Source organism: Carlito syrichta, unplaced genomic scaffold (genome assembly GCF_000164805.1).
Source record: "Carlito syrichta isolate Samal-C Ts95f unplaced genomic scaffold, Tarsius_syrichta-2.0.1 Scaffold309719, whole genome shotgun sequence".
Classification (NCBI taxonomy): domain Eukaryota; kingdom Metazoa; phylum Chordata; class Mammalia; order Primates; family Tarsiidae; genus Carlito; species Carlito syrichta.
This window is the reverse complement of record NW_007253815.1, coordinates 318756-345260: the sequence shown is the minus strand read 5'-3', so window position 1 is coordinate 345260 and position 26505 is coordinate 318756. Positions and strand designations below refer to the sequence as shown.

At 38.4% G+C, this 26505-nt stretch overlaps 1 protein-coding gene across 2 annotated transcripts; it reads right to left on the bottom strand.

The window, feature by feature from the left end:
- Positions 1-35: 35 nt before the first annotated feature.
- TIPRL (TOR signaling pathway regulator) lies at positions 36-25513 on the bottom strand. 2 transcript variants are annotated; one of them, XM_008067598.2, is made up of 7 exons: positions 25166-25513; positions 19909-20088; positions 19106-19205; positions 13691-13822; positions 6447-6542; positions 4016-4078; positions 36-2261 (listed from the first exon to the last, which is right to left on the bottom strand). In XM_008067598.2, the coding sequence occupies exons 1-7, from the start codon at positions 25267-25269 to the stop codon at positions 2118-2120; spliced, it is 819 nt and encodes a 272-aa protein (XP_008065789.1). In that variant the 5' UTR covers positions 25270-25513; the 3' UTR covers positions 36-2117. The 2 variants fall into 2 exon arrangements, with proteins under 2 accessions (XP_008065789.1, XP_008065790.1); XM_008067599.2 differs by lacking the exon at positions 13691-13822 and having other exon boundaries at positions 25166-25461.
- Between the last annotated feature and the right edge of the window lie 992 nt (positions 25514-26505).

Sequence of the window (26505 nt, the reverse complement as noted above, 5' to 3'; positions counted from 1 at the left end):
TAAGAAAAATCGAAATAAATGAAACAGCAAAACGCATCAGTAATTCCTTATTGTTTATTCTCTTCTTACAAAAAAGACACTTGGGACAAATAAATATAAAATGGCATGTCATATTTAGCAATGGGCAAATACACATTTTCCTGGTATTCCCCACAGGAATAAACTAATACAATTTTCAGAAGTACACTCATTCTACCCACCTCTTATCATCTAAAATAAGGGGGGGGGGGGGGTAAGGGCCAATTCTTTTAATTCCCTATGATTTTTAACAATGAGTTCTCAAAATAAGTAATCTAGCACTACTCAGGGACCAAGACATTGAATCAACAAGTTAAAAAAAAAGTATGTGTACACACACACACACACACACACACACACACACACACACACACACACACACACACACACACGATGTTGCCCAGAAGCTCCAACTAATGAATAGTCATACATTTTTCATTTCTTATAATTTGCATGAATAGTTTGCTCGGTTCAAATCTGCATGGCAAGTAAAACAAACAGCTGAGTACAGTGTGTGTGTATATATTATATACACACACTCACTTTTCTGTTCTATAAGAAAACATTAAATACAGGTATACTGAATACACAGTGAACATACCACTTGTTTTCTTAAAGTCAACAAAACCCTAATTTCCTATACCTTGGAGGTGATACAGAAGGCAGACAAATACCAAAACCATTCGTGACCAAATGCACATAATAAACACGTCCTGCCTGTTGGCTCACGATAACACACAAGTTTGAGCAATGGTGAATATCCAAGTGTATCTGTTTAACTAAAATTTATCTTCAGGCTAATACCTGAAGAACTTTGCTAACACGTTCAATTCTTTCTTTCTTAATGATCTATCTACCAAGTGGAAATATGTTACTTCAGTAATACAGTTACTTCAAATCAGAACATAAGCAGGGATTTTTTCTCACCTTCTGACCTTCAAAAAATTAGTTTTAAAAATCCAATCCAAATAATCCCTTATTTGGTGCTTTATAATCACTGTCTGCTTTATGAAGACTATTTAGAAAAGCAGAAAAGAAAATGTTTAAGGGGTCATCATCAAAATAACCAAATAGATTTGAAGTGTACTTTCTACACTACCTGGGCCCTGTGCTAATTAATTACATTTTACTAGATCCCTTGTAATGTTACAAACATGAATTGTAAAATAGAAAAACTGGCTTTTGTAATTTAAATATGCCCCCTCCTCTTCCACACCTATTCCACAAATATCTTAAGCAGAAAATTAATCTTGTTGCTTTGCTAAAAACGGTCCCTAATAAGCCCTTTGTGCTTTTTAGGGCCAGTTCCAAATTTAAGGGATTTATTCACTCTGAGATTGCAAGGAAGAAGGAAACAAACAATATCAGTACAAGGAGAACCACACATAAGAAAAAGCACCTAGTGACGGAGGAAAGGCAGCTCTGCTATCCTACCTATCAGCAGTAAGCATGCTCATGTTTCCATGTACATGACAGCATAAGTTCTCCAAAACCCGGGCATTTTTGGTTCTGGTTCTATGTCTAAAACTTTCTTTAAATTTCATAGCCAATTTAAAATTGGGGGAAATATATTTTTAAAATCTTATGGGTGAAGATCACTAAATTATGAGAATAATTTCCTATGTGGCAAGTGACAACTCTCCAGAAATGTAAATAAATACCGGAAAGCCCAAAGTGAACAGCCAGTACATCGACATGCATGATCAGGATCCTACGAAAGTCACAAGACACTGAGATTCTCTGGTTTAAATTAGCCTCCTCATGGCAGAAGACACTGTTTCATGATGAACGCAGGTTGTGCTTGCTCACTATTCATGAGACACAGACATCACTACAGCTCAGGTCCCATTTTGTGACAATTTAGAAATCCAAATTTAACTCCAGCAAATGTAAATCTGGAATATGAATTTGAAGACAGACTGTACAAAGAGCAGTTGAGTGGAACCTGCCTGCAATAATCCTTTATTTTTTTTAATCCTTTAAGGCTACAGAAAATCTGCACATAAACAAGGCAATTAATTTTCATAATAAAAATATCCCCCTATAAATAGCCAAGGTGTCCAGTCAGATTCCACAGTGAGTATATGTTGTATCACATTCTATTCCACAGGTGTACTTCCTTGTGAGTCTGCTGGGTCAGGATCAATTCTTTCTGGAAATATTAGCTTCTCACAAACTGCTTCCTTTATTGGTAAATACTGGGATATTTCATTAGGTTCCGTGAAGAGGGAAGGTGAAACATGCTAGGAAATATATAAATCATATTAGCATATACTCAGTTATTGTATTGACACTTCTTGAAAATGCTTTTGTAATTTTTAACTTTGGATTCAAGGGGTACATGTGCAGGTTTGCAACATGGGTACACTGTGTGATGGTGAGGTTTAGGCTTCTACTGAACCCATCAGGCACACAGTGAGCATGGTACCCAAGAGGCAGTTTTTCAATCCTTGCCCCTTCCCTCCCCCTCCCTTTGAAAACGTTTTGGCGCAAGCATTTACAAAGCATGCCAATTTCAAAATCAGGTGCAAATATGCATATAAGAATCACCAAAAAATAACAGGTATTTTTTGTTAATGAATCATTCAACTTTGTTACTGGATGATTTCATCAAACACCACAAAGTTATTTAATTTATAATGCTCCCATAAATATCCTAAGAATTTAATACATCTCAACCCAACTCCCTATCCCTGTTGCTCTTGTAACTTAAAAACACTAGTCTTCAGCTGGGCACAGTGGCTCAAGCCTGTAATCCCAGCACTTTGGGAGGCCAAGACAAGGGGATTGCCTGAGTCTTCAGGTTTGAGAATAGCCTGGGCAACTTGGCAAGACCTCATCTCTACAAAAAATTAGCCGGGTGTGGCAGCGCACACATACATTTCTGGCTACTTGGAAGGCTGAGGCAGAAGGATCCCTCGAGTCCAGCAGGTTGACACTGCGGTGTCTGTGAGCGTGCCACTGCACTAAAGCCAGTGAGACTCCAACTCAACTGCCCCCACCAAAAAAACACTAGTCCTGAATTAGAAACCAGTATGTATTCTATGACAGAATCTACATAACTTTTCTAAACCATGTATACTCTATACCCAGACAGAAATAAATATCAAGGGTGAAAACAATATCAAGTTTATAGGAAGGTATCACTTTTTAAGCAACAATTATAGAATCCTAAGTTCTAAGGAAGTCCTTTCACAAGTCCCAGGAGAGCAAATAAATAAAGGGAAATTATGCCAAACAAACAAGTCATGATATTGAATCATCACATTTTAGGGGGGGAAAGGAGATTGTGTAGAAAGAAATGACAGGCTGGCAGAGTAGTAAGTGGAAATTTGGAAACCCAATTGTTGTCATCATCAACGAGCTCCATCACCCCTTTGGGTTTCAATTTCTCCAGAGCAAAATGTGGAAATTAGATTGAATGATGGCTAAAGTACCCAGCAACTCTAAATGTTTTTGTAGGTAAGGTAAGCTCAGAAAAGTTATGCTCCAGTAGAACTTATCCTATAGATTCTTCTTGGAGAAATAATAATTTTTTTTTTTTTTGAGTTGGAGTTTCACTCTGTTGCCCAGGTTGGAATACAGCCTCATGGCCACAGCAGCCTCTACCTGCTGGGCTCAGGCAATCCTTCTGCCTCAGTCTTCCAAGTAGCTGGAACTACAGGCATGTACCATGATGCCTGGCTAATTTTTTGATTTATTGTAGAGACGAGGTCTCGCCAAGTTGCCCAGGCTGGTCTCAACCACTGGGCTCAAGCAATCCTTTGCCTTGGCCTCCCAAAGTGCTGGGATTACAGGCTTGAGCCATCACTCCTGGCCTAAATTTAATTTTTAAATTTTAAATTAAATTTTAAAAAAGAATATATCCTATAGAGGCCCATTAGGTGAATGAATGGGTCTAGGGATATAAACATTTGGGTAGTTGGGGTTACAGGGATACCATACTTAAATGAAACATTAAAATTCAACTTCTAAAAACTGAAATTTAAATACTTACCATTAAATTAGCAATTGTGCTTTCTCGTGAAGTATATTCTCGTAACATGTAGGTCTTGTCAGCCTTTATTTAAAAATAAAAAAGAGTAATAAATTTAACTATACTGAGTTACAAATCTTTTCTATTAAACAGACTGCCTACATTTTAGAGCAGGTTGTATGAAGCATGAAGTCTGACATAAACACCTTGTTCTACACTGAGATAACTCCTATTTAGCTCTCACCGAGAATTCTAAATTATTATTTCCAGTTCCTATATTTTATAGTAATACTGGATGCACATTGTAAACAGATTTAATAATTACCATGTAAGAGAAACATAGGCAAAGGCTTACTTTGAAAGGATGTGTATGTAAACAAGAAAGAGATTTTGATGACAAAGTTTGGAATTACATCTTTTCCTTATGCTGTATTGTTATTTACCTACATAACTATGGCTACTTTTCTGTTCCAAAAAAAATGCTTAAAATTTTTTATTCTTTCCCATTGCCACAAAACTCCTGCCAACTTGCTTACTTAAAATCACCTTGTTTGTAATTTAGTTCTTCCCACTTAAGATTTTTAAAGTTAGGTTTTGGAACGGTAATTTATTACAATTTTCTTCTTGGTTAAAAAATTTTTATTGTGTGTGTGTTTAGTAGAGCTGGAGGTCTCAATATCTGTACTGATCTCCAACTCCCAGTCTTCAACTGCTGGCCTCAAGCAATCCTCCTGCCTCGTCGTCCCAATGCTGGGATTACGGGTGTGAGCCACTGTGCCCAACCCACACTCACTTTTCAAAATTCAACACTGAGATGGATATCTTTCTAAATTAGTTAAATATAATTCTCTGCCATCAATTTTAACAATTGCTTATTTTTCAATTATATGGATATTAAAGTTAACAATTTAATCAATACTCATTTAATGGGCATTAAGTGCCTTCCTTCCTTCCTTTTTGCTATCATAAACAACATTGTTGTGAACATTCATGTACATACAACTCTGGGCAGTTGCCTGAATATTTGTAGACTACTATATAAAATAATCTTTTGAAGCCGGGCTCGGTGGCTCAGCCTGTAATCCCGGGCCTTTGGGAGCCCGCGGGTTCAAGGCGGATGTACGGTACAGCAGCCAAGTAGCTGGAATTATAGGCATGCGCCACCACACCCAGCTGATTTTTTGATTTATTGTAGAGATGAGGTCTCGCTGCCCAGGCGGGTCTCGAACCCGTGGGCTCAGGCAATTCACTCACCTCAGCCTCCCAAAGGCGCGGGAATACAGGCTGAGCCACCGAGCCCGGCTCTCTCTTTTTTTTTTAAGAAAAACATTTTTTAAAAAAATCTTATTTACTGTGTTATTTCAAGAAAAAAAAATCCCTTAGTAAAGATCTGGGAAAACCCCAACCCAATCCTATCCTACCGGGTTCAAATTCCAGTTCTGCTACCTACTAGCTGCATAATTTGGACAATTTACCTAATTCTTCTTTGCATTAGTTTCCTCAGTATAAAAAAGCGATAATAGCAACACTGATCTCATAGGATTGCTATTAGAGTTAACCATTACCATGACTATCATACCTAATACTGGTGATCCCTTCTCTAATTCTCCATTCTACATGATCACAAATCTGAAGTTAAAAATTCATTCAGGGCCAGGCATAGGTGGTTCACACCTGTAATCCCAGAACTTTGGGAGGCCAAAGTGGGAGGATTGCTTGAGTTCAGGAGTTAGAGACTACCCTAGGCAACACAGTGAGACTTCATCTCTACAAAAAATAAAATAATTAGCCAGGTGTGATGTGCTGTAGTATAGTCCCAGCTACTTGGGAAGCTGAGGCAGGAAGATTGCTGGAGCCCAGGAGCTGGAGGTGCGGTGAGCTGTGATCATGCACTGCACTCCAGCCTGGGCCACAGAGTGAGACGGCAACTCAAAAAAAAAAAAAATTTCACTCAGAAATTAAGTCCTTTACCTTTTTTAACATAAAAAAAAAAAAACCCTGTACATTAACACCTCCTTCAGATGGAACGCAGAGCTTTCAAACTTTAAAACAACTATCAAAATAATTATGTAATCCAAATTTCAGGAGGCCATGTAATTGGTATTTCTAACATCAGGACATTATATATAAACAGCACATGTAATAAACAAAAGTAAAGGTTAAAGGACAGTTTTCTTAAACACAGATTAAGTACATACAAATTTCTTTTAAAATGTTCCTTCCCCACTAAGAAGTGTCTTTTAGAAAACATTTTCAGCTACCAGAACTTTTAAAAAAGAAGATCTATTGTTTCAATAAAAGGCGTAAGGTCAACAGTGAATTTGAAACACCTAAACTTAAAGATTTAAGGAGGACTGCCATATAATAGATTATTTAACTTCAGATTCTCAGACTGCCAGTGAAGTAACATAAACAGTATCAATTAATGTATTCACTAAATGAGAAGAGATACCTCATGGTAAAGTCTCGTGTCATTCATTCTGATAAGCACCCCATCAATTCTCAAGAAAAACCGCAACAGCAGGAAAAAGCTAGAAGGCATTACTCTCTGGGGAAAAAAAAGACACAAATATTTTAATAAAAATTAAATATTATATTACTTTGCTAAAAGGAAAAATTATTTTTAAAAATAGCATTGGAAAAGGACTGAATAGCAGTATATAAAAATCTCTGAACTAGAGGTTCTTTGTCCTAGTTCTAACTAGCTTCAAAACTTTGTGCAAACTAACATCATAGTTTGTTTTCTACAATGACAAAATATTTTTCTAGTTCAAAAAATATTGAAGTTTAAAAGATACCCAAGTAACATGAGAATTATAATGCTCACTATGTCAACACCAACACCAAAATAAACGAAAACAACCTAGTTGTTTGTCATTACTCACTTTTATTCACTTTACATAAAATAAAGGCAAAAGACCTTAAACAGAACGCTTTAATTCAGTGTAACCAATTAGGCACTACGTAATACTGCTAAAGATATGTCTAGCACATGTTCTTAATACCTTTCATTTGTGGCACATCGACAAATTCCTGTGCTTTCTCAGTATAACTACTAAAGAAAGGCATTATCAGGAGACAGAGTAAGAAGGTGGGGCCTGGGGGCAGGAAGGGAGCAGTTGGATGGCATTTAGATCGTTGGAATGAATATGCATGGTTATTTACAATAAGTATTGTTCTAAGTGCCAAGTTTTTACTATATAGTAGGTCTTGGATTTATATAAACGGAAAAATAGAATCCCAATACTCGAAAAGTTTATCAACCAGGGAAACAGTCAAACTGATGTGGCAGCTGCTATAACACAGGCATGTACAAGGCTCAACAAGCACTCAGAGGAAGAAGGACCGATGTCTGCTGGAGAAAGGCAGGAAGGCAATGCTTGGGCTGACCATGGAAAGAACAGCTAGGGACGGGAAGGAGAATTCTGGAAAGGGGAGCAGCATGCACAAAAAGTACAGAAGCATGAAATGTAAGACATATTCAGGGAAGTGCCTGTAGCACAGGGGGACATTAATAAAGAAAGAAGAAATCGCAGGATAAGCCAGTAACAACAGTGGCTTACTGCTTAGAAAGTCACCAGCTGCAGGCTAAGCACTTTCCTGCCTCAGGAAATTTACACATCAGTACTCCTACCTCGAGTATTACCCTGGTTAATCTCACTTGTCCTTCAGATCAGTGTAAACTGTCACTTCCACAGGAGGCCTTTCTTACCACTTACATCATGGTACTTTCCCCTTGTCATTCTCTCACAGCACCCCATCACAGATCAACAGACGTGTAACTCTATTCATTCATGTGTTTACCTGCCTAATGCCTATTTCTTCCCACTTGAGTAAGCTTCATGACAGTGGAAATGTCTGCTTTGTCCATCGCCATATCCCATTGCCTAGAAAAGTATCCAGTACACTGCAAGAGCTCCTTTATCATTAGCTGAATAAAATAGCCATCTTTGCAAGAGAAAAGGCTCCAAGTCAAACTGCATTCTGATGGGGTTATCCGCAACAGACTTAAAAGCAAGACGTATAATAAAGGAAGGCTAGAGAAAGAAACCTGACTTATGACAGCTTGATACGTTACAACAAATTGGGATGCCATCATTATTACTTGACATTATTATAGACAGCTTTTTATAAATGATGGAAAAGGCTGATTCATAACATTTCTTCAAATTTTCATAATTAGTTGTTAACAGTCACACCAGGTATAACACAGGCAGCAAGTTGAGCCATCATTCAGCAGGGCAGAGTGGGGAGAGCAGGAATCAAGAGGCCAGAGTCCTAGTGTCATTTCTGCCACTAGCACATTGTATATTTTAGGGCAGTACCTATCTCCTAAAGGATGTCTGGGAATCTGTGATTGTATTTTTTGTTGTCACAACAATAAGCAACCAATATTAACATTTAGTAAGTAACAACCAGAAATGGTAGATCTGGGATACACATGACACTCCTACACAACAAAGTCCAGTCCTGCATCACACAAAACTTCCAATCTCTCACCTGGCATTCATGCAGGTGAAAAGAGCCCAATTCCATTTTACACAGAAATTAGAAATTCACCCAACTATCCAGGAAGGCAACTATCTCGTAAATCAAAGAAAGATTCTATTGTGTTTTATTCAGAACGTCACTAAGAGTTGTCACCATTTTGGAAAATTGTGTTATTTGAGTCACTAACTGACATATGACATCTCTATCAGCCTACAGTTGTAGCTATTGTATTCAAAATGGCTCAATATGCAAATATAAGTACCTAACTACTTCATTATATCTTTAATACAGTCATTTTATGGATCTACACATTGAAATACATTTTATTCTAAATCCATTTCCTCTCATTTCCCTTTTATTTTATCATTAAGATATTATCTTGATTCACTGCAAAGTAGGTAGTCAACTTATCTATGAATTTCACTTCAGGGTAGTAATATCTATAAATTAATACTTCAGCTTAAAGTATTTACTAAAAAAAAAATGAGCTAATGGGTATAAGGTTGAGAACCTCTTACTCACAGCAAAAGTGACTAAACCACCCAAGGTCTCCCTCTTCATCCACATAAAGAGGGGAAGGAAGAAACAAATCTCTGAGGCACTGTCTCTCTGTAAAATGTGACAATTAAATAGGACTGTGTTTCTAACATTAGCTACCACTGCACAGACATGGCAGAATTCCTTGTCCCAGAGATGAAGAAGATGTTCCTGTTCTGTAGATTTGATACCTAGGTAAAACATGCAAGCAGAAGGTGGACAATTTTCACCCTGACTCTGCTCGGATGGTACTAACCATTTACTGTAACATCCCTGACAGAACACCACAGCACTGCCAGTATTTATTTCCTTTGAAAGTTAAAATCTAATATATTAGCATGAGGATATATTCTCTTTAGATCTCTATTATTAGAGAAGCTGCACAAGTCATAAGCCCGGCCAAGGAGAGTAGAATGTTAGGGACACAAAATTCCAACCTAAAAACAAATATTGAAGCTAATTTAGAAATACAAGAATTTCTCAAGCAAATATCTTTTAATTAGATAGAGGGAATGCCATTCACATATAAAGTTATCAAAACTCACAATAAACTCAATGAAGCAAATCCGAAACATCCAGATCTCATTGTGTACAGAGCTCTAAATCTACTCTTTTCCCTGGGAAGCTGTACTACAAGGAAACAAGGACTTTTTTTTGTAAAGAGAAACTTGCCTAGGTGCAGAATTGAAAACAAGGTGGGGAAAATGCTTCAAAACTCTGAAACAGCAAAATACATTAAGAGTAAATTAAAAGGCTCTATCCAATAATATCAGTAATCTGAAATAAATTAGTTTGTCATATAAGCAGCTTTCATTCTTTCAGCTGCACTTTTCTGAGTGTTTTATAATTACTATGAACACCAAGAAATAAACACTCATAAGCAAACAGTCTTGAAATTCTAAAACAATTAAAAACCTTTAGCAGTTTTCTTGCCAAAGTTAAAACATCAAGTAAAAGCAATGAACACTACTACTACTGCCACTTCCAATGAGTCTAAGAACATTCTGAAAGTGAGATGATATAAACAGGGGGAACCCACCTGTGATAAATAAGAAAAAAAACGAATTTTCACATATTCCATACCTAGTAACACGCCTAGCAGTAAGGAAAGATATAAGGTCATCCCTAAAAATATATAGTTCTTTAGAAAGCTCTGTTAAACTAAACATAATTTCTGATGGGTACAAATTTTACTTGATACCAATTGGGGACATGTAGATTTCAAATCTGGGAAAGCTCTAAGGGGAAAATGTCAATAAAATGACCTTCTTAGGTGAGCTTTAAGTGGAACATACCTAGTGAGGGCTTTGGAAATGATGATCACACTTCATTCTCTAGCAGTAGGTAATATGACAGCTTGAACTCATCAATTCTCACAACTGCTAACTCAGAAAATGCAACAGTAATCACCTTGCTCTACCACCAGACCCTTCTCTCCTCTGGCTGGAGAAATCTGTACACCTAAATCTCAGATCAGGGACTAACTCCCTGACTTACTCCCTTCATTCTCACATTTGTCTATCCATCTTTCCATTCAACAACATACTGCAAGTGTGCTATGTATATTCAAATAAATATTCCTTGCCCAACAGTGTTCAAAAAGAACTAAATCTCGAATCTCCCTATGTAATTTAGATAAACTCCAGGTTTGAGAATCACTGAAGTAGAGACAGACTTACCCACATCCCATTCCCCTTCCCTCCTATCATCATGGAAGAAGCAGATCTCTCTTCTCTGCCAAAGGCTAATCCTTCTACCTACATCTAGATCCTAATGGACTATGAGCAAGAACAGAGAGTCAAATTGACTCACTGTGTGATTGATCTTGGACAAGTTACTTAATATCTCTGTCCCTCCACTTTCTTATCTGTAAAACAGGGATATGAAGTATTCACTGCATAGCAATTTCCTTAGGATTAAGCGAGACGATGTAGGCCAATTCTAGCATGGCATCTCACAGATAACAAAGGCTCAATGCCTTCCTCTTCCTTCTCTATTCCTTATCCTCAGAAACCTCACTCTATCCACCTTCTCCCCTCTTCGTAAGTGGCTACATCCTGTAAGCATCTAAACAGGCTAATTTTCTCTGTATTTAAAAAACTAAAATACACACACCTCTGTCAACCTCATGTTCTCTCTTAGCTATGTCTGTTTCTTCTCTGCACTCTTAAATTTTCTGGAAGTTTGGCCTACATCTACACTCTACCTCCACCTCTACGTTTTTCGTTTACTCCCTAATCATGTAACTTAAACTGTTCTTGCCAAAGTGAGCAACACTATCCTAACTGCTAGCACAAAGTTTTTAGTTCTGTTCTAAGCTTACAAGACCTCTCTCAACATGACACTGATCTTGATGCCTTCCTTCTTGAAAAGTATGACTTCCTTAGTTTCCCAAATGCCACATGCCTGGTTTCTCATCTACATCCTTATTTGCCAAGCTAGTCTTCGCTTCCACAGAAGTGAAGGAAACTTCATTTGTCCATGCCCCATTGCCCCTAAGCCAGAAACTGTCATTTACTTTATTTACAGTAACATTCGTTACATTGTTAGAAAGGAACCAACCCAGACAAGGACAATATTCTAATGAAATTCTTCCAGGGAGTCTTACAAAAACAATCCTGTTACATAACTTACACTTACACAAGGTGAGAAGACAGAGCACTTGAGGTTATTTACTCTGGTACACACATAATACATTTATGCCCATATCCTCTCGGGCAACTCCTTCCTCCACAAAAAACATGTGTTCCCCACATACCTACCCACTCAGGTACATCATAGATATATGTCCACCCCCATGGATACAGATGCACACCCAGACATGCAAATGCATAAAGAATATCAACATAGTCAATGTAGTAGGTGGCAGACAGGTAGAAAGGTACATGACTGAATGAATTAGAGAGTGAATACATCTAGATGAAGAAAGGTAAATTCAGAGAGTTGTTAGTGAGTAAGGGAGTAAGGTGCTATGAAAACAACTACCTAATGCTAGAATGCTGATTTATATTAGATGGTACAACAAAAACCTTGCAAATAATTCGTTTCAAGATCTTAGGTAAACTAATCTTTTTGGACTTGTCTATAAAATACGGAGGCTGGAGTAAATGATTCTCTAAAAATTTACTACAATTCTAAAATCCTATGATTCTATAGAAAAATGTGACTTTAAAACAAATTTGTTCTGCTTTTATGTTGTTTTCATTCTTTAAATCACAACACACAAACACATGCTTGATGCTGTGAAGACTTTGACAGACTTCATGATAAGTACCATAATTGAGATTTTTTTTGTACTTATTACAGTAGTATGGAAAAGGACTACTTAACTCTGCCTAGGGGCAATGTGAAAGGCCTTAGAGAGGAGGTAATATTTTAGCTAGGTCTTAAAGAATAAGGCATACAGTAAAAAGTGTCAGATGAGTTTTTTGGGGGAATATTAGAAACCCAATGATAGCCTAGTAGTAAACAAATACAAATTAACTGCTAGTGGCCTAATATGCTCTTTAAGTATGCTCCACCAGTAACACTGTTAGTGAAAGTATTTTTGTCTTCCACTGCCAGGAAACAATACATAAGGAGAAGGAAATTTATACTTCCCATTTCTGTTTTCTACTCCTATGCTGAAAACTGAAATGGTAGTTTAATGAGGCACTGAAATCCTAACGCATGGTTCATTTTTTAAAATGACATCCACCTTGCTAGCTGTAGATCCTACCAACATCATTTTTAATACAAAATATGAACATTAAGCCATAGTCTTCATGCAAGATTAAATAATAAGCAAATATGGGCCTGGGCTCAGTGGCTCAGCCTGTAACCCCAGTACTTTGGGAGGCCAAGGCAAGTGGACTGCCTGAGCCTGCAGGTGTGAGACCAGCCTGGGCAACTTGGTGAGACCTTGTCTCTTCAGCAAATAAAAAATTAGCCAGGCATGGTAGCGTGCGCCTGTAGTTCCGGCTACTTGGAAGGCTGAGGCGAAAGGATTGCCGGAGCCCAGCAGGTTGACGCTGGGGTGGCCATGAGCATGCCACTGCACTCCAGTCTGGGCGCCAGAGTAAGACTCCAATTCAAAAAAAAAAAAAAAAGATTAAATATTAAGCAAATAAATAATAAAGTAACCAGGGGTCTATTTAAAAATGCTCTGCCAAAGTAAAGATTTATGTTTTTAAAAAGTCCTTTGCTAAACTTAAATACTAAGAGGTAGAAATTTTATAAAGGGTATTCAATAAGATGTACTCTAGATCCAAGAGGAACTGTATGTGATAACACGTTAAAACTCAGTGTGATTCAAAGTGAGTCTCATATTTCTGCTATAATTGCTATAATGTTAAGAATGGAAGAAAGGCCAGACACAATGGCTCACACCTATAATCCCAACAATTTGGGAGTGGAGACAAGAGGACTGCCTGAGTCTGGGGGTTCAAGACCAGCCTGGACAACTTGGCGAGACCTTGTCTCTACAACAGATAAAAAAAATTAGCCAGGTGTGATGGCATGCAACTGTAGTTCCAACTACTTGAAAAGCTGAGGTGGAGGATTGCTTGAGTCCAGAAGATGAGCGTGCCACTGCACTCCAGACTGGGAGACAGAATGAGACTCCAATTCAAAAAAATAAAAAAGAATGGAAGAAAGACATTAATTTTAAACAAAAATCATAATACTTACAATTTTGACACTCAAGCTTGAAACTCCATGATCATGAAGTTCATCCTCAAATAGGAGAACTTCTTCAAAAAACTTAATCTGTTCTCTGGCTTTCAATTTTTCTGTATCTATATGATCTGTTGTAGATACAACCTGAAAGAAAAAAATGTAAGGAGAAATACATTTAAAAAAAATTTTTAAGGAGCTACATAAACACAAGAAACTAGTTTTTCCTACCCATTTTTTCTATATAGCCAGAGCACACAGGTCTAAATTTAGGTATCATTGGTAGACATTAGTAGTAGAAAGTGGAAACACTTAAGAAAGTATTGGGCCAGGCTCGGTGGCTCAGCCTGTAATCCCATGCTTTGGGAGGCCGAGGTGAGTGCATTGCTTGAGCCAGTGGGTTCGAGACCTGCCTGGGCAACTTGGTGAGACCTCATCTCTACAATAAATCACAAATTAGCTGGGCGTGGTAGTGTGCGCCTGTAGTTCCAGCTACTTGGAAGGCGGAGGTGGAAGGATCGCCGGAGCCCAGCAGGTTGAGGCTGTGGTGGCCGGGAGCGGCCACTGCACTCCAGTCTGGGTGATAGAGTGAGACTCCAACTCAAAAAAAAAAAAAAAAAAAAAGAAAGTATTAAAAACAGAAGAAAGGAAAAAAAGAAAAACAATGTCCTTCACAAGAATGCAGGAAAAAGATTGAAAACACACATGAATCAACCCAAAAATCAAAAGAAGACAACAGACAAATAAACAAACAGCAGTAACAACAACAAACTCTGTTAGAACCTCATGACAGGGATAAACTCTCACATCTCAATAATTAGCCTGAACGTAAATGAACTAATTGCACCACTGAAAAGAAAGACATAGAATGGCAATTTGGATAAAATATCATGAGGCTATGATATATTGTCTCCAAGAGACTCATCTCATCAGAAAGGACACTCACAGACTCAATGTAAGAGGATAGAAAACAAAGTTTCAGGCAAATGGAACACAAAAGAAAGCAGGAGTTGTGATCTTAATATCAGACAAAATACCCTTTAAGCTATAAAAAATTTAAAAAGATACGGAAGGTCACTACTTAATGATAAAAGATTCAATCCAACAAGAAATATCCATTCTAAACATATATGCACCCAACATAGGAGCACCAACTTTCATAAAGCAGCTGCTAGGTAAACTAAAAAAAGATATTAACTCTAACCTATCATAGCTGAGGATTTAAACACCCCACTAACAACCCTAGACAGATCATCAAGACAAACAGTCAACAAGGAAATCCAGAACCTCAACATGATGCTTAACCAAATGAACTTAATTGATACCTACAGAACACTCCACCCAACAACCACAGAATATACATTCTACTCATCACCACATGGAATGTACTCTTAAGATTGACCACATCCTTGGCCATAAATCAAGCATAAACAAATTTCATAAGATTGAAATTCTGTCATGTACCTTCTCAGACCATAGTGGAATAAAAATAAATATCAACACCAACAAAGTTCCCCCCAAACCCACAAAGGCATGAACACTAAACACCATGATGCTAAACAACTCCTGGGTCAACATGGAAATTAAGATACCTGGAAATTAAAAGATACCTGGAAACAAATAAAAACAAAGAAACATCTTACCAAAATCTCTGGGATGCCATGAAAACAGTACTAAGAGGGGAATTCATATCTATAATTCATATCTCTATGAACACACATGAAGAAAATGGAAAGATCACAAGTTTACAGACTAACAAATCACCTAACGGAGCTGGGAAAGCAAAACCACCAAAACCCTAACTTCAGCAGAAGAATCCAGATCACCATAATAAAAGCCCAAATTCAGGACATAGAAGACAAAAAGATAACACAAAAAAATCAACAAAATAAAAGCTGATTCTTTAAAAGGAATAAAAGGATTGATGGACCCCTAGATAGACTGGCCGAGAAAAAGGTCAAAATAAACACAATCAGAAGTGCAAAAGATCAAGTCACAATTGACCCTGAAGAAATACAAAAGATTATCTGAGATTACTATGTATACCCGCATGGAAACAAACTCGAAAACCTAAACGAAATGGAGAATTTTCTAACATCACACAACCTCCCCCAGGTTGAAACAAGTAGAAATCAAGACCCTAAATAGACCAATAACAACCCAGGAAATCAACTGTGTTGTAAGAAAACTACCTACAAAAAAAACCCTGGACCAGATGGCTTTCCAGCAGAATTCTACAAAACATACAAGGAGGAGCTGATACCAATCCTGTTGAAAGAATTCCAGGCAATTGAGAAAGATGAAACTCTCCCCAAATCATTTTATGAAGCTAACATTACATTGATACCCAAACCGGGGAAAGATCCAACAAAGAAAGAAACCACAGGCCATATCCTTAATGAACATAGATGCTACAATTCTCAACAAGATTCTAGCAAACCAGATCCAACAAAATATCTCTGAAAACATTCACCATGACCAAGTAGGCTTCATCCCCAGGATGCAGGATGGTCAAACATCCACAAGACCATGAACATAATTAAATACATCAATAGATGTAAAGACAAAACCACATGATCATATCATTAGACATGGAAAAAAATCCAGCACCCCTTCTTGATAAAAACCCTCGAACATCTAGACATAGATGGAACATACCTCAAGACAGTAAGAGCCCACAGCCAACATACTGCTAAACAGACAGAAATTGGAATCTTCCTCTGAAAACTGAAGCAAGACAAGGATGCCACTCTTACCCCTACTGTTCAACATAGTATTGGAATTCCTAGCTAGAGCAATCACACAAGAGAAAGAAATCATGGGTATCCAAACAGAAAAAGAGGAAGTTAAGTTATCCCTCTTTAAAGATGACATGATTCTATATCTCGAAAACCCAAGAGAATCTGTTAAAAACCTCCTTATACTGATAAAGACTTTGGCAAAGTCTCAGGGCATAAAATAAATGTGCAAAAGACAGTCGCATTTCTATACATCAACAATAAACAAACAGCCACCCAAAAAAAGCACAATCCCATTCACAATAGCCACACACAAAAAAAATGAAATACCTTTGCATCTTCCTAACCAGAGACATGAAAGACCTCTACAATGAAAACTACAAAACACTGCTCAAAGAAATCAAAGATGACACAAACAAATGGAGAAATATTTCATGTTTATGGATTGGAAGAATCAACGTTGTTAAGATGGCCATTCTACCCAAGGCAATCTACAGATTTAAAGCAATACCCATTAAATTACCAGCAGCATTCTTCTCAAATCTTGAACAATTATCATAACACTGTAAGAAAAGGACTGTCAGTAGTGGAATTCTGCCCGGGGCGGGGGTGGGGGGGCATGGCCTCATTAATAAGGGTACCTGCATAATGAACATTTGTATACATAACCCTGAATTATATCCCACATCTTTAAAACAAAAAAAAATTTTTAATGGTTTTTATATACTGTAAATGACTAGAGAAAAAAAATCAAAAGAAAAATATTTCATGACACACAAAAATTATATGAAATTCAAATATCAATACCCATAAATAAAACTTCATTAAGACATAGCTGTGCTATTCACTTATGTACTGTCTATGAGTGGTTTAGACTCCAGCAGCAGAGCTGAGTAGCTGTAAAAGAGACTCTATGGCCCACAAAGTTTAAAATATTTACTGTCTGATCCTTCACAGAAAAAGTCTGTAGACCTCTGTGTTGACTATGACTGCCTTCAAGTACCTGTCAGATATAAGCAAAATCCTCTCTGGAGGAAAGCAACATCATCCTAGCATTCAAACAAAAATAAAGAGGCATATTAAGAGCCTAAACATCATAATCCAGAGTCAATAGACAATGAAGTATTAAATGGCTTATGCTCTCTGCAAAGTTTTTCAATCACAAGAGAGTAGAATAATCTATGAAGTATTATAAGAGATTGAAATTACTCTGCTCTCCCATTAGACTCTAAAAAATGGAATTTTTGTCTGTTTTCTGCTGTATACATGGCTCTCAGGATTAGTGCCTGGCAAGCAGTAAGAGCTCAAAAAGTATCTGTTGAATGAATGAATAAATAAATACATGTTCCCAAAAAAACTTTGTTTCTTTTTGAAGCACAGAAAAATAGTTAAAGCTTAGAATGTAGAAATAGCAGAAACTGAAGATAAGTATTGGGTTCTTGCTATGAATTCCACCTTTCCAAGACTCCAAAAATTTCTGCAGAGATGAGCTCATACACAACTCTATCTTCTTACTATTTCTGCCTAAGCACCACCTATAAATCACAAAGTGTTGGGATTACAAGTGTGAGCCACCATGCCCAGCCTCCAACAGTTACTTTTGATATAGTTTATACTGAAATAATTTCATTCTAATGGCTGGGCATGGTGGCTTATGTCTATTATCTCAGCACTTCGGGGAGCTAAGGCAGGAGAATTACTTTAGCTCAGAAGTTCGAGACCAGCCTGGGCAACCTAGCAAGATGCCATCGCCACAAAAACTTTTAAAAATTAGCCAGTAATGGTGGTGTGCACCTGTAGTCCCAACTACTCAGAGGGCTGTGGAGGAATAATCTCCTGAGCCCAGAAGATTGAGGCTGTGATGAGCAGGGATTGTGCCACCGCATCCAAGCCTAGACAACAGAATGAGACCCCAACTCAAAACAAGAAAGAAAGAAAGAATTTTTTTTATAATAGTCTGTGATATTTAAAGACATGCAACCTAAACCGAATTTGCTTCATTTCTGTCATACTGTGGGAATTAAAAATACAGTTAAGTTCCCAATATTAGACCTACCAATTTCACTTTCCTAGTGTCACTTACTGTGAAGGATATCTCTTCTAAAGCAGGGCTTACACAGATGCAACTTAACACTAATAAAGAGCTTTAGAATTTACTGAGAACTTCCCCATAAATCATTTTATATCAAAACTTTACTGAGGCGGGTATTTCTGTGTATCCAATATACTGATAAAAATGAGACTCAAACTAAGTAACTTACCTAAAATCATACCAGTTTCATACTCAGCGCAGGCAAGACACAAACCTATGATATCTGACCAAAAGTTCTATTTGTCCACATATTTGTTCATCTGTAAATTTGTAAGATGCTAGCTAGCAGGTTCTAAATTACCTAATAAATTACCAACGACAGAAACACAACCTAATGTTTCTTGATAGTGGTAATAATAATACTAAGGCAGTTTGTCATTGTTACCAACCACACTTTCAAAAATAAATATTGTTCCACTCTGGAGTTATTTTATTTTTTGCTGACAAATCAACAACCAAAATCCCCTCACATTAGGTTTTGAAGCCTGCCATGACAGAAAATAAGGACAATGAAAGTGTGGCAAAAAATAACATATTACTAGAAAGTTCTTGCGCTGAGACTGTCCAAGATAACTCATAAAAGCAAAAGGTAAGACTTACCTTTAACTTAAGAGAATCTCCAAGTAACGTTCCCTTATAATCTGTGGTATAGGTCCAGTCATATGGTTTAACAACCTCTTTGGAGTGTTCACCCTCCGTCCTCAAATACCAAAATGAGAAGAATCAAATTCAGTGATGCAGAATGCAGATTATCTGTATTCTTATATCACATCAAATTATATTCTTTCAACAAATAAAATATTCTACAAAATACATATATTTGTCATAATTCACTAGTACAGGGTTTTTCTTACAGTTTTTCTACACATCTATTGTTATTTAACTTGTCATGTGCTGATGTAGTCTTTCCAATTAGTCTGTACACTGCCTGAGGACATGGTTTAAAGGCTTACACATCTTTGTATCTTCCTTAAATCTATGGTACCTCCAAGGTACCTAGTACATAACAGGCACAAAGTAAATAATTCTGATTTGATTATCAAAGAGTACATTTTTTTCTTAATTTCAATGCTTCTCAAATAGTAAATAAATATTTTTCTTACAAAAACAGAAACATTAAGTAAAATCAGCATACTTGCCTCTTCACTAAGGAACACAGGCTTGAAAGAGTAAACTCTACATAGCTCAACTCAATCATAATTCAATTTAATTCAACAAAAATTCAAGTGGTGGAGTAATTAACCTCCATTTTATGGCAGAGAAACATGAATTATAGACAGATACAACTATAAAGTTCAAAAATAATCCCAGCCCTTTATTCTAATAAAACACACATATATGTCATTATTGAATATTTCAATTCTTTTCTTTTTTGGTTAATCCATAACCGGCCAGATTCTTACCTGCTTTCCTGCCATTCTTCAGCACAGGCTACTTTAAGCACTCCCTGGTAGTTATTTACACATCTTAATGCATCTGTAGCATTGAACTCAATCCCAAAGCCAGAGCCATGTTGGATTCTTAAAACATTGTCTCCAAACATCATTTCAGGGAGAGACGGCATATGCAACTCATCAGCTAACCTAGATATAAGCAAAAGTCAGATGAGGTAATTCTATATCACTGCTGGCACTTTTGTTTCCTTTTCATTCCAATAGAAGTCTTCACATATTACTGAATGAGTTAAACAACATATGATTTATTTTATTTTATTTTTTTAAGTCGGGGTCCCACTCTGTCGCCCAGGCTGGAGAGCAGTGGCACCATCACAGCTCACGGCCGCCTCAACCTCCTGGGCTCAGGTGATCCTCCTGTCTCAGCCTCCCGAGTAGCTGAGACTATAGGCATGCATCACCACACCTGGCAATCTGACAGAATAACTAACAGAGATTCCATGCAAGTATGTTTCCCAGTTACTTTATGTACCAAATTCATTTTATTTTGAAAACTTTTCAAAATGTTTTATAGACTTTCTGTGTTTTTTTTAAAGGAATATAATTTATTGGCCGCTGTTCACAACTATTTATAATAAATATACACTTGGATAACATTCTGATTACTACAAAGTTATTGGTTTTCCTGTTTTCTGATGAACCAGTAGCCCAAATACTGAAACGATTGAGCTGTTATGCAAGAAATAAATTGGGGTTTAAAAAAAAAAAGAAAACATGCAGGTCAAGAGCATAGATTATAAAAGTTTGTTCATCCATTTATGCCTCAACTGCCCATACCTATACCATGTGATTAGGTTTCCTTTAGCCAAGTCTTAAACATTCCATAAATCATGACCGTTTAAGCAATATAGCACCAAGATTTCAACTTTTTGTAAAAGAATGACTTGCTACAGGAATCTTTTAAAATGTTACTAAGTCTTGCTTGGCTAATTAAAGACACCAGGTTGTGTTTAGTTTCCTCATCTGAATGGAAGGTTGTTGGTAGTGATAAAAATTTTTCCTTTTGGGAATTTTGCAAATAAACAGTTACATTTATATAACTATAGATATAGATTGTGATATGGCTGCTTTTAAATTATCCAATTTGAATTGCTGACTTTGGGTCTTAAAAAATAAAAAATTTTACTTTGCCTTTGTTTGATGATCAGAGATCATCATATTTCACAGTCATGTAAGACAACGTCCTTAAGTTCAATTGAGTGTGTATGCCTCTTAACTGCTCCTAAACAGTTATCTGCCCCAGAAGAATTCTCATCCCTTCTCATTTGGTTTTGAATCCATTATAGGTTGAAAACTCAAACAAGCACACTTCTTTATACTACATAATGGAAAAAAGGGAATATGAAATACAATAAGCCATTTATTAGGGCAAAGAGACCACAGGGAACTTTTTTTCCCTTACATTTTCCATATAATTACAAAGTGCAATCGAGTCAAAAATTTAAAAATGCTCTTAAAGCACAAGATTAGTGCAAGCGCTCTATAACAGCTCCCTTAGCTTTCTTTCCTTTTTTCCTGTCACCCAGGCTGGAGTGCAGTGGTATGATCCCAGCTCACCAGAGCCTCGACCTCTGTACTCAAACAATCCTTCCACTGCAGTCTCCCAAGTAGCTGGGACTTCAGGCATGAGCCACCATGCCTGGCTAATTTTTTATTTTTTGTAGAGATGAGGTCTAACTATGTTGCCATTTCTGGAGTTTTGAGTAGCTATATAGCTACAGTTGTTAGGTAAAGTAAAATAATACTATATTAAAGGCACAGTCATACATAAAGTCAATGACGGATCCATGCATATCCCAAGTCCACAATTATCCTCTTTCTAGTTGTTTTAAATCAATTTCCAATTGCACATCATAAACAGGTCTTTGAATATACATTAAAAACAAACAAGTAAAAACTTCTCCATAACCAGATTAAACAATTTAGGTTTGAGATGTAAAAATACCGGTCCTTATTAGGAACATCTATCTCACTTCTGGATCACTAAAGGCCAATTACTTTCAAGACAAGATGGTCTTAATTACATTATGACTGCCCAGGGGATAACAATGCCCATAGTTCCATGTGTCTGCAAGCGCCACATTTCTGGTGAACATTTTCTTCTTATATGACAACTATATTAATGTTAGCTATGAAGAAAAGATAGCAATGAAAGATCCTGTCACTTACAGGAAAATAATTTTTCTAGCAAAATTCTCAACTTGTCGTAAGTTTCAAAAGGTAGGGATTTAAAAAGCAAATGCAACTGACACTAATAAGAGAAACAAGTGCTTGCTCAGATGGATTTCCAGAAGGATTGGGTCAATTTACATTCCACCCTGGGGCAACAGTCAAGCAAAAAATATCAAGAATTTAATACAATGTAGACTCTTTGACTCAAAACATCAGCCTCGGGATAGTAATACTAAAGAATAATCCCAAATACAGGAAAAAATAAGTAGTTATAATAGCCTTAATTTTAATACTGAAAGAGAAATATTCTGAATAACCAATTATAAAGAAAAAATGATTATGTAACCAAAGTATATCTATATGATGTATTACGGAACCATTAAAAATGTTTAAAGGGAGAATACAATCGTATGGGAAATGCTTATAACAGTAAGGAAAAAACTGGACACACGCTGTATATTTATTGCATCTGTATGTGTATTTATGTGTGTACATCCCAATTATCTAACTTTTTGAGTTGCGCAACTTTAGGATGATACCTAATAATGTTAACTTTTCATCATAAATTTAAGTAAAATTTATTCTTTGTCATTAAGAGATAGAAAATACTATAAACTAAAAATATCAAATAAGATAAAGATTAATTAGATTCAATAAATAAGTTTTAGCTATTTTACTGAATAAGGCATAGCAAATATAAAATGTGACTCTGTGGGTTTTATCCAATATATCTGGAAAAATCTAGTAATCCTATAAAATATTCCAGTTACATATGCAAAAGAATCAGTTACTAGCTTACATTGCTTCAAATGCTCTAAATTCAAAGTTTCTTAGACACAGGCCAAAATGTCTCTCTCTTTTTTTTTTTGAGTTGGAGTATCACTCTGTCACCCTGACTGGAGTGCAGTGGCCGCTCCCGGCCACTGCAGCCTCGACCTGCTGGGCTCTGGCGATCCTTCTGCCTCTGCCTTCCAAGTAGCTACCACGCCTGGCTAATTTTTTATTTATTGTAGTGATGAGGTGTCACCAAGTTGCCCAGGTGGGTCCCGAACCCGCGGGCTCAGGCAATCCACTCACCTCAGCCTCCCAAAGCGCTGGGATGACAGGCTAAGCCACCGAGCCCAGCTTGTCTCATTTTTAATATCAAGCTTTATATTTAGCAAATAGGTATAACCAGTTATAAAGCAGAAAGGCAGAAAGCCCCTATGTTTTCAAAAATGCCTTAAATATTCATTAAAGAAAGCTTCTTTAATCCAATATTTTACCTAACCAATTTATTTAGCACCTTAGAAGTTTTTACACCCTAAGGCAATGCATCTCAGAAAAATTTAGGATGCGTGAGGGTGAGCCTTCCTTTCATCATATGGAGAAAGGACTATGTACACTCAGGCAGATCTACTCCAGAAGAAATACATAAGGAGATTACAGATCTGGAATTGGATTCCCTTGAAACTCTCCATGCATACATCATCTCTTGGAGAGTCGCAGGTGAGTTATATGAATATCCCAATTTGAAGCTGACTGCTTTATATGCAGTATAATTATATATCATGCAATATGTAACGGAAAGTATTTGGAAAGGAAAACTCAATCTGTGTTAGGATGAAGGGAAATTTTTTTTCTTTTCTGTATTTTCTTAATTTTTTTCAATGAGCCTGCAAGAATGTTACAATTTATTTTCTTAAACTAGGAAGCTAAATGTCCTTTCAGGACTCCCTCTCTTCCCTGGCAACGCCTGAATCTTACAACAGAAACGTTCTCTAGGATTCTATTTCATGACCTTTTCTTTTGGATGACTTCTAGATGATCTTAACTCATTCCCTAAATACACAGCTGCTATCTGTTTTGAGAAAAATATACACAAATGCCTGATGAACATCTCCTCTTTATGACCCACTCCAACCTCACATTTCAACAAACCTCAACTCATCCTCTACCCAAAACCTGGCCCCCAAACTCCTCCTCCTCCTGTGCTGTTCACCTTGTTCAACGGCCATGCTGTACATGCAGCAGCCCAAGCCAGAAATCTTGCCATTCTTCCTTGTTTACGTCTCCTCCCATCAACTGGCCATCAAACCTGGGGATTCAATCTAAAACCTCTCCTCTCTCTCCTTCTAGCAGGTGTCCTGGCCGGCCCTGCAGCCTCCAAATCCACCCTCCACATGGCCTCCAAAGAAATCTTTCAGAGCGTACAGCTAATAGTGCAGCTCCTTTGGGTAAAATTACACCCAGGGTTGTCAGATACCATTCAAAACTCCTTAGCCCGACGTAAGAGCTCCCTCAGTGTCTCGACTCCCTTGGGGCCTATCTCTCATTTCTCACAACTCCCCTTCTGGTACCTCACGCTCCAATCACAGGGAAACGTGTCTTCAAACGTGTGGTAGCTCTCACTCCTGACCCCCCGCCCCCAGCTTCGACAAGATTCAGTTCGGGCATCATCACAGTTCACCCTCCCTGGCCTGCTGGCTTTACACACGCCCCTACACCATCCCCCGGTTTTACTCAGATTCCATTCAAGCACCCCAACTTCCCGGACACTTTGTCTCCCTAAAAGACCCCGAATCCCTCTGTGTACACACCTTCCCTACAGTTATTCTCACTGTGGCACAACTGCCTCCCTCACACGACTGTCAACTGCAGCGCAGGGTGTCTTCCATGCTTCGGTACCTCCAGTGCCCGCCCCAGCACCGGGCATGCTAAAATCTAAGCATATATGCCATCTCCGTCACCAATCCCCAAGAAAACAGGCCACAGCCACCCAGAAAGAGGCAACGCGGGCTGGGGCGGGAAGAGACGCTTGGTGAGGGGCAAGTACACCAGAACAGAAGAGTCGTGCCCACTCGACCCAGGTGGAGTGACAGTTTCGCCAAGGCAGCGCCTGGCAACCCCAACCAACGATGCGGAGGCGCCGGGACGATCACCCATCGAGCTGTCAATCAGAGGGGCCGAGCCCCTGACCCGGGGAGGAAGGGTGGGCTGCCCGGCTTCGCCCAGCCCCCAGCCCGCGTCCAGCCCCGCAGCCCCGCAGCCTCACTTCTCCACATCCGCTGACTTCATGATATGGGTCTTGGACGCCGTCAGTTTCCAGGGCCCGAAGGAGAAGTCTTGGTGACTGCTCTGGAAGCCGTGGATCATCATGGCTGAAGCGGAGCTCGCGGGGGCCACTCGGAACAGTCAGGGGGGGCAGCTGCGCGGGCGACACCCGCTTCTCCGCCACGCTCCGACCCAGCCCCGGCGGCGTCCGAGCAGTTATCATGCCCGGCTCCGCCCCGCCCCGCCCACTCCGGGCCGACCCGGACGCGCGCCCTCCTTTCCGCCCTCTTCTCCGCCCTGCTGCCTTTTGCTTCCGGATCAGTTGCTCACTTTGCGTGACCCACGTCTTATGTCACGTCGCGCCACAAAGAGGAGGAAGCGCAGAGGGGCGGGGCTTCCGCTGCAGAAGGTGTGGTCAGGGGCGCACCGCCTTCCTGAGCTTTTTGGGTGACGTCATCTCGGGGCGCTTAAGGAATGGCAAGGTGAGTCCTGCAGGTTGCTTACAGACTTCTCAAAGCAGTGTAATTACCTGGTGTGACAGTGAATCGAGGTAGAGAGGGAATGCCTAACAGTTTTCTGCTGAGGAAAAAAAAAAAGTACTCTCTAAGAATTTAAGAGGTCCAGCACCAACAAGATTTGGAAGTGGCTAAATAGCTTTTATTGACTATGACCGACTCTCATCAAAAATAGGATCCTAGTCATCAAAGAATTGCAAATTAAAACCACACTGAGATACCATCTAACTCCAATCAGAATGGCCACTATCAGTTACTCAAAAAAACAACAGATGCTTGAGAGGATGCGGTGAAATGGGAATACTTCTACACTGTTGGTGGGAGTGTAACCTAGTACAACCTCTGTGGAAAACAGTTTGGCGATTCCTAAAAGGTCTAAAAATCGACCTTCCATACGACCCCGCAACCCCCCTACTGGGAATATACCCGGAGGAATTCAAATCACTCTATGAAAAAGATACCTGCACACGCATTAGTTATTGTAGCATTGTTCACAATAGCAAAAATATGGAACCAACCGTGCTACCCATCTAAAGAGGACAGGATAAAAAAAATGTGGTACATATACACGATGGAATATTGCACGGCCATGAAGAAGGACAAAATTATGAACTTCACAGCAACTTGGATGGACTTAGAGACCATAATACTGCGTGATCTATCACAGAAACAAAACTGAGTATCACACATGTTCTCACTCATAAGCGGACCTTGGACAGTTATCTTAATGGTATAGGAAAAGGATTGGCAGTAGTGGGAAACTGCCAGGGGAGGAGGGTGCACACCTCATCAACAAGGGTACCTGCATAATGAACATTTGTATACC

Coding starts and splice junctions, on each gene's coding strand:
- TIPRL (XM_008067598.2), bottom strand. CDS start 25,269: ATGATGATCCACGGCTTCCAGAGCAGTCACCAAGACTTCTCCTTCGGG. Junction 19,206..19,908: donor GAAGAATGGCAGGAAAGCAG/GTAAGAATCTGG, acceptor TTGGTATTTGAG/GACGGAGGGTGAACACTCCA. Junction 4,079..6,446: donor ACACGAGACTTTACCATGAG/GTATCTCTTCTC, acceptor TTTTAAATAAAG/GCTGACAAGACCTACATGTT.